This window comes from Lagopus leucura, unplaced genomic scaffold (genome assembly GCF_019238085.1).
Source record: "Lagopus leucura isolate 7727_CA_CO unplaced genomic scaffold, USGS_WTPT01 Super-Scaffold_774, whole genome shotgun sequence".
In the NCBI taxonomy this organism is placed as follows: Eukaryota; Metazoa; Chordata; class Aves; order Galliformes; family Phasianidae; genus Lagopus; species Lagopus leucura.
Genome location: NW_024962258.1, coordinates 4,183,081 through 4,200,801, shown reverse-complemented (window position 1 = coordinate 4,200,801; position 17,721 = coordinate 4,183,081). Strand labels below are relative to the sequence as shown.

At 36.6% G+C, this 17,721-nt stretch overlaps 1 protein-coding gene across 1 annotated transcript in view; it reads right to left on the bottom strand.

Moving 5' to 3' along the window:
• ST8SIA4 (ST8 alpha-N-acetyl-neuraminide alpha-2,8-sialyltransferase 4) overlaps positions 1-17,721 on the bottom strand; it is a 50,874-nt gene that overhangs the window by 18,995 nt on the left and 14,158 nt on the right. Inside the window, exons 3-4 of the mRNA XM_042864974.1 lie at positions 16,557-16,814; positions 9,272-9,565 (exon numbers count right to left, since the gene is read on the bottom strand). Coding sequence (XP_042720908.1) covers positions 9,272-9,565; positions 16,557-16,814 — 552 coding nt within the window. The remainder of the gene's footprint in view (positions 1-9,271; positions 9,566-16,556; positions 16,815-17,721) is intronic.

The following is a 17,721-nucleotide window of genomic DNA, read 5'->3' as shown; positions in this document are numbered from 1 at the left end:
AAAACACCTAAAACACCTAAAACACTCAGGATTATCTTCTGAAAGCTTCCTGCCTTGAAGAGCAGTATGCCATAGTCTACATTCTCCTTCTTACATCTTTTACTTTGTCCCTTACAGACTAAACGTGAGAAGGGCCCCATCTGGAAAGTTCTTGCCAGCATGCATATTCAAAGTTTGGAAAGCCTGCAGATGAATTTTAGATTGTAAGAGCTGTCTGGAACATGAAGAGGAGGATACTACCCTTTTTGGCCTTCTGCATGTTACAGGCTTCATCTGAAGATAAAGATTTTGACATAAGACTAAGACGTGCCACCTGTTGGTTTCAGTATGACTCCAGCGTACCCACTACTTCCTCTCCTTCCAGCACCTCTGGTGACTGTGCCCTCTTTTATACTGAAATGAAGATGGGAAAACAAACAACAACAACAAAAAAAAACCAACACAAAACCCCATGAACCTCCTAGATGCTCTGAAACCAGCAGTTGCTCTTATTCTTTGTAGGGTCTCCTGTCAGATCCTTTTGCAAATGTTCACTTGCAAGTTGTGAGAGAAAACAATTAGTCTGGTTGGAAATTCTCCTGTATCCTTCTGCTGGTTAATACAGTACAACTAAGATTAAAAAGAAATATAAGCTCTAGCAATAGCTTTCTCTAAGTCAATTTTCTTTGACTACTCCACTAAACACACGCTTCAAAGAACACAATTACACTTGTGCCCACTAAAAACAGAAATGTAAATAACACGTCTGCAGTGCTTCTGAGGCATATCAAGTGTTATTTCAAAACGGAAATACTGAAAAGCAATGTAAAAATAAAATTACTTTCTTTTACATTTACAAATACAATTTATATTCTTTTCTTGTGATCCATAAATTCACTTGCCGAAGATTAAAGGACAAACCTCAAAATCAGACTTCAGATCAGCAAACTCAATCTGTTAGCGAATATGAACTCACATACAACTTAATCTTCCATACACAAAAAACATGTCTTCATTGTCTATACAGGAGCATTAGGACAGCAAGACACCTGAGAACAAGATTCCCAGGAATCAGCTGAAAGAGGTGCACAAGACAGTGCACAGCAAGGCAGAGGCAAGAAAACTGGCAAGAGATTAAAACCTTACTCCCTGTGTAGCGAGCTTCTAACTGAGCTGTGGTGTGTCACAATTCTAATTTCAAAGAAACACAATCTAGAACTGTCACCTGATTGGTCAACTACTTTCTTTCCAAACGTGTTCAGTGCTTAGGAACTCTGCACACATTACAGCACTGACCTAACACCTGGCCTTTTAATTTCACAAATACATGGAATAAGTAATGCTCACCCAGTTACTCATCTTGTAACTCACCAAATATCTTAATTCTCCAATGCAAACCAAACAGACTAGAAGCTCGTTTCTAGCCATTGAAAAACTCAATTTTGCTTGAGTTCACTTCCCGTACATAGCTGCTCACTGCCTCCCCAGTGGGATGGGGGAGATGACAGGAAGAGTGAAAGTGTGACAACTCATGCACTGAGATAAAGACAGCTTACTAGACAAAGGAAATGGAAAAAAAATCTGAAGTTATGCACAGATAGTAACTCAGCATCTTCCACACATAGATTAAAGGCCCAGCCACTCAGTATTTCAGCAGTGGCTGTGCTGGAAGACAAAAAGACAACAACAAAAAAGATATTTATCTACTGTGGGTTTTTTTGCTCAGCATGGCTTTATATGGCACGGAACATACATTTGGTAAGCTCAGGTCAATCATCCCAGCTGTGCCTCTTCCCAGCCTCTTCTCCACCCAAGTCAGCTCACTGTGGGGAAGAGCAAGACATGGAGAAGGCCCTGATGCCAGAACAGTGGTATGCTACCAACAGTGATTAATATATTTAGAATTAGTAGAATCTACCATATCATACTAGTGCTTCAATTTTACTGAAAAATTCAGAATCATCTATGCAGGAAAATCAGCCATTTTTAGTCACATCTTTTAAAACCGTATCTGTTTCCTAATTTCCACTCTACTTAGGAAATTAACTGACCACGTGAAGAAATAAGTTACTGGCTAGATACACGACATAACTGCTCCTTATCACAGAAGTTCATTAACATGAAAGCTAAATACACAGATTTTTGAAAACTCTACCTAACCATTTCAGACAAAACAAAAATTAGCAGAACTGTAAGTTTCACCTTCCTTTAAACAAATAAAAGTAAACCTGACAGAACTTCCTCATTCACACATGTATCATACAGAAATCGACTGCTTACTTCATGCATCAAAAGCACTGAAAAACTCTTCTCCATCCTATTAGCACTGCCCATCAAACATGGCTCTTTATGGACTCCAAGGACCTCCTTCACAGTCTGTGAAAACTGTTTCTGATTTGCTTTTCTGCTGTGCATCAACAATTATTGTTACAGGAGCAAGATACAGACAAATAAGAATTAATTAACTTTGCACTTTTGTATACTTTTCAAAAACACAGAAATTAAAAGATTTTATGCAAGAGCATACAAAACAATTGAAAAATAACAGATCAGTAGCAAAACTGCTGTCAAATATAAAGATGTAAATATAGTGCATGAATAAACTATGTGTAGTTTATCCCTCCCTTAGATGCCAACAGTCATGCTAACAGCCACAAACTAAGCTTCAAAAACTTGAAAATAAGCAATCTCCTTGCTATTTTTCATATAACCAAGTCCGCTGCTCTCATCTGCTTGAAAGCTAAAATTCAACCTTAGTAGAGTAAGTTTTACAATTCCTAAGTACATTCATTGCTCATATTTAGGAGCAAAGCAGTTGCCACAGCAAAAGGAACATACACACACACACACACACACACACACACACACACACACAAGAAACAACCCAGAGCTTTATTATCAACAAATCAATAAGAATAAAGGTTGTCTCTCTACAATAATGACCTGACTTTTCAGGTTCTACTCTGCTGAATGGACTAAACTATGAAAAATACATTTATAAAAAACAAAGGTCACTTCAAAAATCATGCCTCCTATTTCTTTCCATGGAAACTAGAACATATACAAAAAGCACAACAACATTATTTGACAGAGAAAGCTCTCAGCTACAAAACACTCCTCTTTCAACATAGTCACAAACACTAGCCATGCATTTTTGCCAACTACAAACAAGAGCTCACATGCCACATTCATGCACAGTCCAGCTTTTGCTGTGCTCACATCCACTGTTCGGTTTCCAGAAACGTACATCAAACATCAATGAATATTCAGTGTCATTTTTTCCACATGCAGGAACTCATTTACACACACCTTTGCTCGTACGCACTTGCGTGTCAGATACCATTCCGTACGAGTGCTGCCATCTGCCACAAGGCAACAACGTGTAATGCAATATCGGTGGCAAGGTTCAACTTCTGCTTTCATATCATCAATGTCTGCCCCTGTTGCAGGCCAACGTAATAAGATAGGAAACACTACTTTTCATATGTTCTGTTTCCCCTTTGTGTCCTCCCCTTCTGTAACTGAGTTTGTTCCCGTTGAAAAAAGACTTATTTCTCTCAAAAAGCATCACATCTCATCTTTCCTAAACTTCCCCAAACCAGAAGAAGAAAGGAGATTTTGTGCAAAGCAATCAGCTGGACATGCTGAGGAGCTCTAAGCCCAGTTAAGCAGACTGATAACTTTCATGGCATGCAGGGCTCCTGCAGCCCTGGCCATCAGCTGCTGGGCTGAGATTGGCCCGGGTGCTTTGGTGGTGTCTCTGCCTCAGGAAGAGGAGTGCCACATGCTCTTCTCACATTAGGAAAAGATCTTGAGATATGGTGAATGTCTTCACACACCTCAAGTTCTGAAAATCCTAACTGGCTGGTGTCCCATTGGTTTCAAAGAATCTGGCAGACAAAGCCAGCTCTACTAATAGGTTAGACCAAGCCAGAAGGATACTTGTGACAGAAAAATGCTATTTCTATCCCCACATTTATAGAAAACAGGAGTGTAGTTCACTGGAAAGCTGAAAGAGAAATCTGATTTTTTTTCCACATATTGAGTATTTTTTCTGGTGTGATGTAAGAGTCTTTCTTATTTTATATTAAATTTGTTCAGTTATTTTCAGCTTGTTGTCCATCTTATTCATTCCTTGATTTCTGCAGTGACTGTAATCCATGTAGTTCAAAATAGCTTTTCTTTAGGAACATATTTTAGCAGTAAGAAACAATATGGTAGCAGTAAAGAAAGGAACTGACTGTTTACAGTTTCAATTGCTCCTGGCAATTGTTCCTTTATTAGCAGAGAGCTACTGGAGAAGTATTCAATTTCTGCCCGTTTCAGTTTCTCAGAGTACTTCTGTATTTCTCACAGTGAAGGACTTCAGAGCTATGCTGAAGCTGTGCAAAAGGTCACTCCACTCAAACGACAGCTGTTTGCTTTCACTGACAAAGGGAAAAGGACTCTGCACTGAAATGCCCATAAATAGACGAGGCATACTCTTTACACAGGCACAACACAGAGATTTCAGTGGGAATTCTGCTGTGTTTAGTGTAGGATCAAGTCTAATACCACTCTCGTAAAGGCAGTAGCAAGGAGGAAGTTAGTGGAGCCCAAGCTAATCCCACAGGATGCTCATGCAGTTGTTGTGTACCCCTAAGGCTGAAGGAATCTTCTGTGAAGCAGTTGCAACAATTTACTGCTGGTGAGTGACTCACAGTTCATGGGATGACTCCAACAGGAAAAAAGCCAAGAAAAGATTCTCACACATTAAGATAAATGTGAGAATTTTGTTTTGCAGAGACAGGGAGGAAACGTGAGAAAAAAGTTCTCAGAAAACTGCAGAAGATAAAAGGACAGTGTTGGCAGGAGTGAGAATGTTTCCGCATCTTCAGCCCATGTCTTCCAATATGCGCCAGCAGATGTGGGCTCTGAGAGTTAACTCTAGCCTCCAATGCATCAACGTGCCTAGCCTCAGCAACTCTCCCTGATCCCCCTGGGGAACTGAAAGACAGCACCAACAGCAAAAAGCATCTGCTCCTCCTCTTTCCAGGTTTAGTTGTTTGCCACCATCAGAAATAAACACGAGCATCTGGACTCTGATCCCTGTAAGCTCAGTTCCTGTTTGCCTACACTGCAGTTGAGCACGCCTTCCAGTGGAACTCTGCTACTGAGACTAGATTATACAGACACACTTTACGCTTCAAAGGGTAATCACACACCTGGAATAGATCATTAAAAATAATCCTAATAATGAAACTGTTCAGTATGAAATCTCAGATCTATTAATAAATCAAAGTTTCTGAAATTTGTTGCTCAATTCAATTAAAAAAAAAATAATAATCTTTGTTCATCTTAATTATTTAGAATTAACCTTCCTAGCACTGGCATTACAGAGCAAAGAATCCCTTTAATCAATTAAGCTCGTCATTTATAGATTCTACCTCTATCTTGAACTCAGTTTGGTATTAACTACCTCAATTATTTTGTCAATAATGTGTGCGCAGTTACATTAAAAATTCCATTAAAAAAGCTTTTAGAAACACTTCAAGAGGAAATCATGCAACTGCCCCCCAAACACTTTTTAAATCCCATTTTTTAACTTGATAAACGAACTTGTTGAGCAAGAAGTACAAAAGTTAAAAAAAAAGAAAATTAGAAATTACCATATGGAACTACTAGATCATCCTGGTATTAGACAGCTCACGTTAAATATATGTATACCTCAGCCATTTAAAATTTATGCTATCCGTTAAGATACTAGTTGCCATGCTGGACTTAGTGTTTATATAATCTCTTCTCAAAACTTTGAATCCCTCTGAGATTTTAGAGGAGAAGACATCATTCACATAAGTTTAATAAGCCATGGAATCCACCAAAAAAAAAAAAAAAGCAATTTCTTTTTTAAACACCACATTACCTCTCTTATGACCCAAAACATGCAAGGACAGACAGAAAAAAAGTTTTCAGAATGTTCTCAGAATGCAGACTTTATGCTAGCATGTGACCAGGATAACCGCCCAAACACTAAGTACTGCTCAAAAAATTGCTTTTATTAAAAGGAAAAAAAAAAAAAGGACAGAATCTCAAAGATGTATGCAATTGCAGCAAAACTGCTGTTATTATTTAATAGAGCACACAGAGTTTATTGACTCTAGATTACAACAGAAGTCCAGGAAAACTACTGTCCTGTCTTTGGCAACTAACAATGCCTTATGGTTTACAGACTAATGAAGGAAGAATCTAATTTGCTTGAACAATGTGGCAGTGTGATACATACAAAAAGAACAGAGGCAATCCTTTCCAAGCCTTATGGCCATCAGCCTGCATCCTTCAGCATTAAAGATCTCTATTACTACTAAGTATGTCAGACTGAATTTATAAGCATTAGTTATTAAATTATTTAGCACACAATACACTACATTTCTATGTTTTTTCATAAAATTGTAGGTGTGTTAAATAACTCAATATCAATTTACGTTTTCACAAGCAGTCTGTTCTTCAGGAAAAAAAAGTCAGAACTGAAACCTGTTAAGGGTAGTTATACGCTCTTTTTAGTAAGTTTTCAGGCTGCAGTACAGAATTGTATATTTTTGGATTATAAAGACCTGTAGTTGCAGTGTAATACATTTCAAATACAAGCCTCATTTCACCCAGCTGAATGATAAGGATGTGGTGTAGCCCTCGAAACAAAAACCAGCAAGGCTGCTGAAATTCTCAAAAACAGCTAAGGGGCTACTTTAGCTTATTAAAGATAAAACTGCACCTTTTATTCACCTCCATAACCATATACTTTCAAACTAAGTATGCTAGTTCAGTACATCCTCCTGGTATTATGTCTTTGGCACAATCTAAGAAAATTCTCACTGTGCTTTAGTTACACCAGGATGATTTAAAAATGTGGGAAGCAATATGAGCCAGGCTGACTTTCCTGAGTGATTCTCTTATCACTGAAGTCTAAGTTAAAGTAGTTCTAACTACCTTTGCATCAATTATTATTAAATCCAAAATATGGCTTCTCGAAGACAGAATGTTTTGGTATTATTAACACAAGAGAAGGAGAATAAGTGTACTTTGATTTGTATGGAAGTTGAAAGGAGCTTGAGGATGTTACAGTTAGAAACAGAGGACAACGACTGCTCCAAGCATTTGTAAATTAAAAGATTATTATGCCACACTGAAACAAAGATAGAAATATCTGAGAGCACTGCACTCTACACAACCGAAGTTGAAAATGTACATGCAAGTCATTTCCTCATGTAAAGGAAGACAAACGAGAGAACACACCTCCTGCAGTTCAGATTTCCTTATCATTCTTTTATCAACAACTCAAACTTCATTTCCCTCTTATGGCCTAAGACACTGCAAGACATAGCATAAGCCTTACAATCTCAATTGCACACATGTGCTCAGACACCTATTAAGAAAGGTGTGCACAAGCCTTGCAGTGTTTTAACTGCAGTTTTTGTGGGTAGATTTCCTGTTTTCTCATCCAACTAGAAGCTGTTTTCAGGTTGTGTTTATTTTATCTTTTCTGTTTTGCAGCACCGTGAGCCCTCCACAGGTCATCACTGTTTACTTTATGTGGTCACGAAGACTTACACTTGCAAAACGCACAGCTTGCAAAAGTATTGAAAATATACAAAAATAGTTCAGATTCATAAAACAAGGACTGTTTCATAGGTGTATATTTTAGGAACTGTCTCTTCATAAGCTCACAAAATAGCAGTTTACCGGATTTGAAAAAGACATGAGCGTAACAGAATAAAACATGAATATTTTACTTAAAATTATGTAGCTACACTGCACATGTTTCTTTAAATGGCATTGGGGTTAGCTGCCCTTCAGTTTCAAACTGAAATTAACACCCGTAGCTTGCTTAAATTCTCCCACGTCTTACTGCTCAAAATGGGCTGATTTAACACTCAGTTCACTTGCAGAAAATATTAATTTTTAGCTTAGGCATGCTTAATTCAAAAATATTTTTTGCTCATTTGTTTCTCATACTGCCATGATATTCCATTTAAAATAGAAACCAACCACATCTTAGAAAAGTTTAATGCAACCTATGTAGAGTTGACTCTCACTCCTTACATTTAACCTACATTTAACAAGCCTCATTATTGTGGACTGTGCTATAGGCACTTTGAACACTTGAAAATTCAACACAATCAAGGCCCAAAAGTAATTAAATTGTAACTGTATAATAAAAGAACTATCCACCTGAAAACTGAGAAACATAGTGGAAAATCAATGAAACCCCAAAAATGACAGTGATTTCTTTCAGTGCCAGAATTATACCATATGAAGAACAAAGCCGTCAGTCTATCTGGGACACAGCAGAAGAGGAGAAACACACTCAAAAGCACTAATACCCAAAAGAAAAACACATTTCTAAGCTTTATTCTCATGTTCTCATACTACACTGGGCTATCAGATGAAAAATCCCCTCTGCTCCCATCTTTGCTGTAACAGCAGCAAACTTTTTAGGCAGTCACATAATCATTAATTGCTGTGCAAGCTTTAAGACATCTCCCAAAACTCCATGAATTAGACAGCTCAATGGAACAGATGCTGAATATTATCACACTGTCATATTTCACATAACAAATAGATATTGCACTATCGTATTCTGAATATTTTTCATATAGAGCCCTACATACTCATACTTGCAATGGAGCCTTCAACTAAGAGTTCTGTTTGATTATGAGGTTGAAAAGAAGCACGCCTCTGTACAAAGAGTGAACGTGAATCTTTCTGGTCAGTACTCTTGAAGTGACCAAGCACCTGGCTGAATTAAAAAGAAGAAAGTTTGCTACAAAATCTTAGGCATTTTGGGAAGGAGCTCATTACTTTCAGATCTACCAGACTTCATCATCTGCATGGTTGTTACCCTACCTCCAATACGTTGCCTGAATTTATATTTTTACTCCATAGTCTTGCCCAAAAAAAAACAAACAGCACTTTTATTGTCCTCTGATTTGTTAAGAATACAAATACTCTTTGACTCCTGTCTGTTTTTTCATCAATTTCTCACCTTAATGAACATAAAAATACTTTGCATGTAAAAGCAGAAGAGAAACGTCATTGTGCTGTCGCATTTCAATTGTTTGCATTACAGTGGGCTAAATGAGTGGATGACATTTATTGCCAAACAAGCTTATTTCACCATAAATGCAATCCATTACAACAATAGGGGAAATATGCTAATAGTTTTAACAATTTACGCCCTCTTTTTTTCTGGCTGCTAGAAATTCTAGTTATGAGTTTCATTGTGCCAAGGACAGACCAGTCTTTTCCAGACACTTACCCTCTGACAGCATGAATAAGTCTCAGTGATGGATAGGCGGTTCGCACTTTCAATTTATTCTTAAGGATTAATGCATTAACCCACTCCACATGCTTCTCTCCGCCTTTGACCATGAAAGCAGGGATCCAAAGGACACTGTCATTCAGCATGGATAGTCTATGCACAAATTTTTCTCTGTCACTCTCATTCCGAAAGCCTCCAAATGCTCTTTGTACAACTGATGGGTTCATGGTAATAAAATCAGATTTATTTCCCACATCTGCAGCAAACTCCACCACGGGAGCTAGATTGCACCTGAAGAGAAAGAAATTAATGGAAAAAATGAAAATAAATATGAAACGTTAACTCAGAAAAATGTATGCATGAAGGAAAAGCTAAAAATGAACGTGCAAGCCTATTTCAATTGACATGAGGAAAAACTACCAGTGATAGTAGGTGTGACTGCACATAGCATTTTGCCAACATTTTCAGACTTCGAAAAAACGAAAGGCATTGACTGCAACTAAGTCAGTTAGAAAAGACTTTTTGTGTGTTTGAGAACAATGTCATCATTCTTTAAAAGCATAGCTCAGAGTATGCCTTGTAACATCTATTACCTTTCATTAGTGCTCGTTTCTCATCTTCTTGTTACCAACAACGCACATGCTTACAGGAAATCATGTCAGCCAATTTAGGTATAATTTATATACTCATTGCCTTTTTGCTCAGTACAGTATTTAAGTATAATTGACAAATTAAATTTAGCTCATGTTAAAAAGATTTTTGGTTTTTTTAGAATATCACTGCAGCTGATCAGATGTTTTGAAATTTAATGTTTTTATTTCATTTTGAAATTACATTTTTGGAAAAAAAATAATTGCAGTGATGTCTTATGGTCAAACCTTGTCCAACCTGCAGTAATTCTGTCGCTTCCATCAGGCCTTTGCTCTCCATATCTTTTTGTCTCTGTCATATAAATATATGTATCATAAGCAGGAAGCCCTTCTCTATGGGCAGCACAAGAGGCAGGTGTCTGTAGTTGAGAAACTACCTGTGATTTTAGTGATGAGTCAGACCTAAGACAAATCATCTCCAGAAATCTTCTGTGAATTCACGTCTAGCTGATATGTACCAGTGCAGCACCTTGACGCCGTATATTTATGATTTAGCAAACTTTTTAGCTGAGTGAAAGGATGCTAAGTGATGTCAGATGTAAGTCTTTTGAAACATTTCCATGTTATTATATTCCAAACATAATGTCATTCTACTAGTTCTGCAATTATTTTCTGGCACAATGAACTTACTGCTTAAGCTTAATCCCTTAGCATCTTCTACTGGTCAGATACTCATGTTATATAAAAATAATTCAGCATATTCATAGCAATTAATACGCATGATCTAGGCCTAGATAACAATACTAATTACTCAGAACAACACCTTATTCTGTAATTATCAAGTAAAGTGGTGCAATCATCTTCAGAAATAAATGTTCATAAGGCTACTAACCCTACATACTCTGAAGAGATACAGTTGTCCAGGTTTATCATGATGTGAGTTTTCTTGGGAAATGGATTTACGTTTTTCTGTAACTTTGCACATCTGCTCAATAAACTTTCTCCACATGTGTACAAGAGTTTGTGTGTAATGGTAACACTCATTCTGAACTGCTTGCACAAGAAAATATGTATTTCCAGATAATTTCCAGAAATCTTTGTAGAAAAGTACATTTCAAGGCTAATAAAAGGCTATCGTATGTTTGCCTTCAGACTTGAGTGCATGTAAATAACTTCTGTTACTTAGTTTTGAGTTTTATCTTAGACTCTAATGCATCTTTATATGTTAACACAGCTTCACATAGCTATTGAAATTTTAGAGTTAATTTTGCTAGCCAGTATCAATAATCTACTAGGATTCTTCCACGACAGTTCTCAGGATTCTTTCATGAAAACACCCTATACGTAAACTCATATACCTACTTTCTGCCAAGTAAATTAAGAAGTCTATTAATTGAAACACTTTGAAACAGACAATAGCCTTTCCTGCTTATTTAGGCACAGAACTCCACACACATCCACAGGAGTAAAAACTGCTTTGACACCTCAGCTTTGACAGTAAGTACCTAGGATTTTGCATGCAATAAATAAAACCTTACTTTTTTATTAAGTTGCCACTGCTATACTAAATCCATTAGAATAAATAGAAGACTGTCATTTACTGAGCTCCCTCTTTCTCACATGCTGCACTGCTGATACTTTGCAACAATACTATTGTTTAATATTTGAGCCCAAAACACAATTTTCTGTAACATGCTATATCTTCCACCACATACATACACTTTCATTCTAGAAGTATTTATTTGCTACCTTCACCTTAGACAACTGAACTAAGTGGACTGCAGATCAGAGTTGAGTAGGACAAACTTTACAACAAGGCTACTAATATTGGGATAGTAAGAACAGGTTGGAAATAATAGTCACGTGCAGCACAGAAAATCAGCTCGATCAATTACAATAGCAGCTGTAAACACCAGCACTGTGAATATACATCAGATTGTACCAAGATTTGTAAAGCTGGTTCTCCTGAGCTCGAGCTCTTGACTGCTTAAAGGGAAAAAGATGAAACGTCTCTTGCCTCAGGAAAAAAAAAAAAAAAAAAAAAAAAAAGCCAAATAATGACTTCCCTGAGTTCCTTTTAGTTTTCTTTTGTTTTTCCATAAAAAAAATCATTTAAAGTGCACTCTTTACTCTTTTAACCTAACAAACTGATGAATGATATCTTCTTTCTATATATATATATAAATCAGAATCTCTAGCTACTTCTTTCTAGCTACTTCTTTCTTCTCTTGCACTAAGATGATGACTATTCACTTATTCCCCTAATTCTTCTAAGCATATTTTCTACAGTAGAAGTGTTCAGAAGGTGGTCTAATGAGACAAAATATTAGGTAAAGCTGGGAGAGGGAGTTAGGACAAAACAAAGAGGGACAAGGTTCCTAATGATAGAATGTGAGACAACAGCAAAAAGCAGCACCAAGGAAGGTTCAGAATGGATATTAGGAAAAATTTCTTTATTCCGGTCTGATCTGGAATGAATTTCCTAAAGAGGTGGGTGATCTCCATGCTTTCCGTGCTTGTCAGTGTTCAAGATGCACTTGGATAATGTGGAACTAGGTGAATATGAGTTTATAGAAGTCATTTCTTATTGCAATTCCATTAGTTTTCTAAATTTAGGTCCTTAAATCACCTCTTATATTAGGAATTAACTTTTATTTTTTCCTAAAAAAGAAAAAAGAAGAAAAATGCTCCAATGTTGGACTTGTAAATACTAATGGAATGTATTCCGTACTGTGGCCCACCAGCATTTGTGGCACAGGTGCTACTTATTGACAGAAGTTCAGCTTCATAGCGAAACATCTCTGTTCCATTTCTGTTCCCAGAACAGGCTGACTGACTGATCATGCACAGCACCGTCCAGCATTGAAGTTATCATTAGGTGAAGCCAAAAAGAAAATGCAGCCACAAGAAATCTGAAATCTGACAAGAAACCAAGGATCTCCTGAGGCAAAGGCTACTCATGAGTATGAGAGGCCATTCAAATTACTGAGAAGTATATTTGTAGATTGCACTTGTTAAGCATTTTGACGCTAAAGAAGGAAGAGAAAGCAAAGGAAAAAAAAGAGTGCCACATTTAAAAGCTGAAAATATTCAAATGAGCTAGTGATGACACATTCAAAGGAAGTGTTTTGTATTGAAGTAAAGTCTGTTTAACTGGCAACTTCTCTTTTGACAGATCTAATTCCTTGTGCATCCAGCTCCACTGGCACAATGGCTGTACTCCAAGCAAGGCAAATTAAATGAGTATTGAAATATAGAAGCTAATACTTAAAAACAAAAAAGTAATAGTTTCAAGATATAAGTAAATTACTACCCTCAAACTTAGGGTTCTGACAAAATTACAACTGTTTTTTTCCTATCAATTTAAGGAACGAAACAGAAGAAAAAAGATACTATCACTGTCCACTTGGATTAAAATTTAAGGAGATACAGAGAAATTCCTGCTATCCTCCTGAAACGAGAAATCACATGTCCACAGTACTGTTGGCAGGTCTGTCATTTTATTCTTTCTGAACAGAGCTGCTAATTGTCTGCTGCTTACATCACAATTGTCCACAAAACCAGCAGGTAGGAGAGGAATTAGGACAGATTATCCTTCTCCTTACACAGGATCAAGCAGCAGATCTATTAAATGACTATAAGGCTTTTTCCACCTCAAATTCACTAAGCATGAGACTGGACAAGGCAAGTAGTTAAGTGACACTGAAAAAATAAGAGCTAGGTTTGTCTATTAAAATATCATTACCAACGATAGCAAAAATTTCCAGTTTGATTCCTAGATTTTGAGAGTTAAACTGGAAGGAAAAAATCCTGTGCTGAGCAAAAGGATTTGTAATATATAAACTGTGCACTTCAATCCAAAGACGCAATTAAATACTGATATCCTGACATGGTCATTCACTATGGCAGTGAAGAAGCTTCATAGCTTCATGTAACGTGTCTTAACTACTTCAGGCCTATTTTCCACATAGACCAACTAAAACAAAAGGGATTTCTCCAGAAGTAGCATCACCAGGAGTAAATCTACAAGATTTTGCTACTTATTTACATATTTTATTTAATCAAAAAATTGCAAAACTCTAGTTAGCAACTGCTTTTGAAAAGGTTCCATAATGAAAACTAAAGTCCATTAAAAAAGAGGAAGGGAGGAGACAGGGACAGGGGAAAGAAGAAAGGAGATAATTATAATGTATGCAGGTTACTCTGAAAGTAATGCCTATTTATTTCCATAGAAACTATAACAGAAACAAAGATTACAATAACATCAGTTGAGATAGGTAATGTCTAAACCAGTTCTGGTCTCTGACCTCCAGGACGAAAAAGCGTAGACAACAGGAAAGCAAAATGTATCTCAGATTTAACTCTCAGATGTAGTGAACACCATCTGACCCAACAGCTATAGAAACAGCTGAAAAGAGCATCTTGTGTAAAACAGCTCCTGAAACAGAACTGTGCTATTTAAACATTTAAAATGCAATCAGATTAATTACCTAACATTTTCATTCTAATTTACTTCATGGAATCAGTGATTTGGGAATGCTTCAGAGTCTTTTCCAGGCATTGCAGCAACATGCACTTTGCTTTAGCTTGCCACCACAAAAGTTCTAGAGGTGCAAGGATTGATAAGGTGTAAAAAAAACAAATGAAAAAAAACAGAAAGGATATGAGAAACAGGGTAGTATAATATAATAGTAGTATAGACATCCTAAGTTTTTTTTTATTTTTTTTGTTAGTGAAGAGCCCCTGTGCTTGCCATTTTAGCAAGGTGTGTCACATTTTCTGCTGTCAAAACAAGCATGACTACACTAAACTTGTGGAACTAATCCATTTTATCCTGTCAGAAGACATGTCCCTAGACTCTTCATTTCTGATGTTACAAAAACAAAGTCCCCAAGTGATCAAGTAACTAAAAAAGAGGCCACTTTAAAATGTCCAGTAAATCTGCTTATGCTTATATTACATTCCTTGCAAAAATGACTCGAGTAAAGAACAACTGCATTGTTTTACTTGTAAAATTTGTAGGATTTCAGGAATGCTTACTACTTACCTCTATTTTAGATGTCTATTTTTAAACATTCTTCTAAATTTTAGTATTCTAATTACTTTGTGTCTCTGTCAGATGAATGCTCTTTGAGAAGCACTGTTAAACAGAAGGCTTGTCTCAAAGAAATATGGCCAGTTATTAGCAACTTTGGATGACTTTCAAAGACACTAATTTATACCTGATAGTACCTGGGAAACCACTAGGTATTGACTATATCTTTACTCTTGATAGAGCCCATATTCTCTTATTCTCTGTCTTTATTTGTTATTACTAAGATCTTCATATCACCTTAATAGAAAGATGAAAATTTAGGGTTTCACAGATTTTCACCATCAGCTTAATCATAAAATTAGTGGTATTGTTGGTGTTGGATCTACCATTAAAATTCCTGTTCTAAGAAATGACCTTCTCTCAAACACAAATACCTTTGTTTTAGATCTCATAAGAGAAAAAGAACATAAATTAGTATCTAAATCAACTGGATCATAAATTTAACCCCAATAGTATAAATTACTTTTTGTAGCACTTAAATATAATGCACTCAGCATCATGAGATTCTTCACGTTTTGTTCATCAGTCAACATACCTAGATGCACTCATGATTTTCTATATACACTAGCTGCTTTTCACAACAGTGCTAGGTAGTGAGCAGAATTAGTACGTATTACTTCTAGAAAAATGAGCTGAAGAAAAACACAGCTGTCTGCCACACTACAAACACCAGAATCCCAAAAGCCAAAGGTGAGTGGTTACCAAATGTATTGGTGGTAATATTAGATCACGTGATCATGTATGTTGTATGTAACTTTTTTTTTTTTTTGTAATGTAAGAAGACGAATATAGGAAACTATAAGCCTGAAGTATGCTCTGACTTTAATTTGAAATAAAAGGAATTCTTCATTTTACTCCCTTTTATCATATTACATACATTAACCATGGATAATCTGTGATCTTGTGATCTATATCTCTATAATGCCAGGCTCTCAGATGAAGCCAGCTACTATTCTGCATAGTTTCTATTGATTTATGAAGGCCAATGGTATTCTATTGTATGTACTTGACAGATGAATGAATAAAAAGTGAAGCCTATCAGCATTTTTTCCCAAACTGCATGGATACGTTTCCAAAGCAATGTGAAAAAATTTGTGTGTGCGACTTCCGATTACCTTAATGGCAGCCATCTGGTTCAGCATCAACACATCACACTGAAATTTTACCCCATGCTGCACCGAAGTAACACAGTAATTTACAACAGGCCATCACTATTGGCTAAAGAAAGAAAAGGCCATCACTACTGAAAGAAAGAATACTTTTGAAAAAGAAAATATTTTGCATTTTTTCTACCATGGGCTCCATAACAATAATTATTTTGTTTGGAATAAAAACAACAGCAAAAATAATTAGCTCAAATCTCTCTCCTCTCATCAAGTGCACTTCTTGTTTCACTTTCACTTTAGAAAAAAGTCTCTTGTAAATAATACAGGAACATATTCAAATCTGGGGAATCCCATAATGAGGAACACAGTTTCACATTAATTTTTCTGTAATTTCAGATAACCCCTGAAATCTGTAGGTGAGATTAAAGCACTTCTCCCAGCTTTTGTCCAAGAAGCAAACCAGGCCGTGTGTTCAAAAGCAGAACACTCACCTTATAATAAAGTCGTGAGTATCAATCTCTTTTCCACACCCACTGTCCAGAAGGATGCCAGAATTTCCAACTACAGCACAGGTTTTAAATCGGCGATTCTTCATCGGGGAGATCTCAGGGAGAAGGCTGTGCAAATCCTGAGAAATATTTAGGGTGCGACGTCTGTCAAGTACATAATGGATTACATCTCCTGGCTTGAAACTGCTTTTGACCACTGAGACATCTCTTTCCGCATCCAAGAATCGAAGAATACTCTTTCTGGGTGGAAAAAAAAAAAAAAATGAGTCATGGGTAAGACCCACTGTTCACTACTGCATGGAATTATCTAACGTAGACCATGCAGAGCATGCAGCATACTACTGCAGGTAGTTAGCAACAGACAGACAGAAGTCACTTCCCATGTTCTAGAATGGAATTAGAGGAAAGCTGTCATGACAGAATTCAAATCTTAATTACAATATCACAAGTAAAGTACTACAGCAGTGGATTTTAATTCCTCCATGGAGATGAAAGCACTGAGAGACCAAGGGAAGATGACTTTAAAAATCACACAGTATATACTATTCTAATGTTTTACTATGCTTCAGAACATTCATATACTTCAAAGAGGACAAGAGCTGTTTGTTTTCATAGAAACATGACAGTTTAAAACATTAAGTATTTATAGCTCAGGAAATAAGTGTTTCAGTACACTGTCATGTCTCGCAACTCAGCTTGGTTCAAGAATAGCTGTGTTTTCATACAGCTCCTTATTTCACTGTAACACATTCAGTTTAGCATAAACTTAGTACTAATTAACTGAAGCTCAGCTAAAGTTATTCTAATTAACATGAAATAAGAACACCCACTGTCTTCCACTCTGATTTAAGCAAAATCAGCTTAAAAACATGCTGGAAATTTAAGTACTACAGCTCAAGGTCTAGTGAAACTGTTGCCTGAACTCATAGAACACTTCCTAGAAAACAATCATTACTTTAAATCAGTTTAATTCAGTCCTGCAGCTTGCTTCTCTGCCACTAAACGTTTGAACTGTTAACAGGGTTCAGATACACGTGATCAAGATCAGGGCTTAACAAGCTATCACAGATCAAGGCACTATGATAATTAAGCATCTGTACACTTCCAGTGCCCAGAAAATAACAAAGCGTATCTGCTTAAAGGTTAG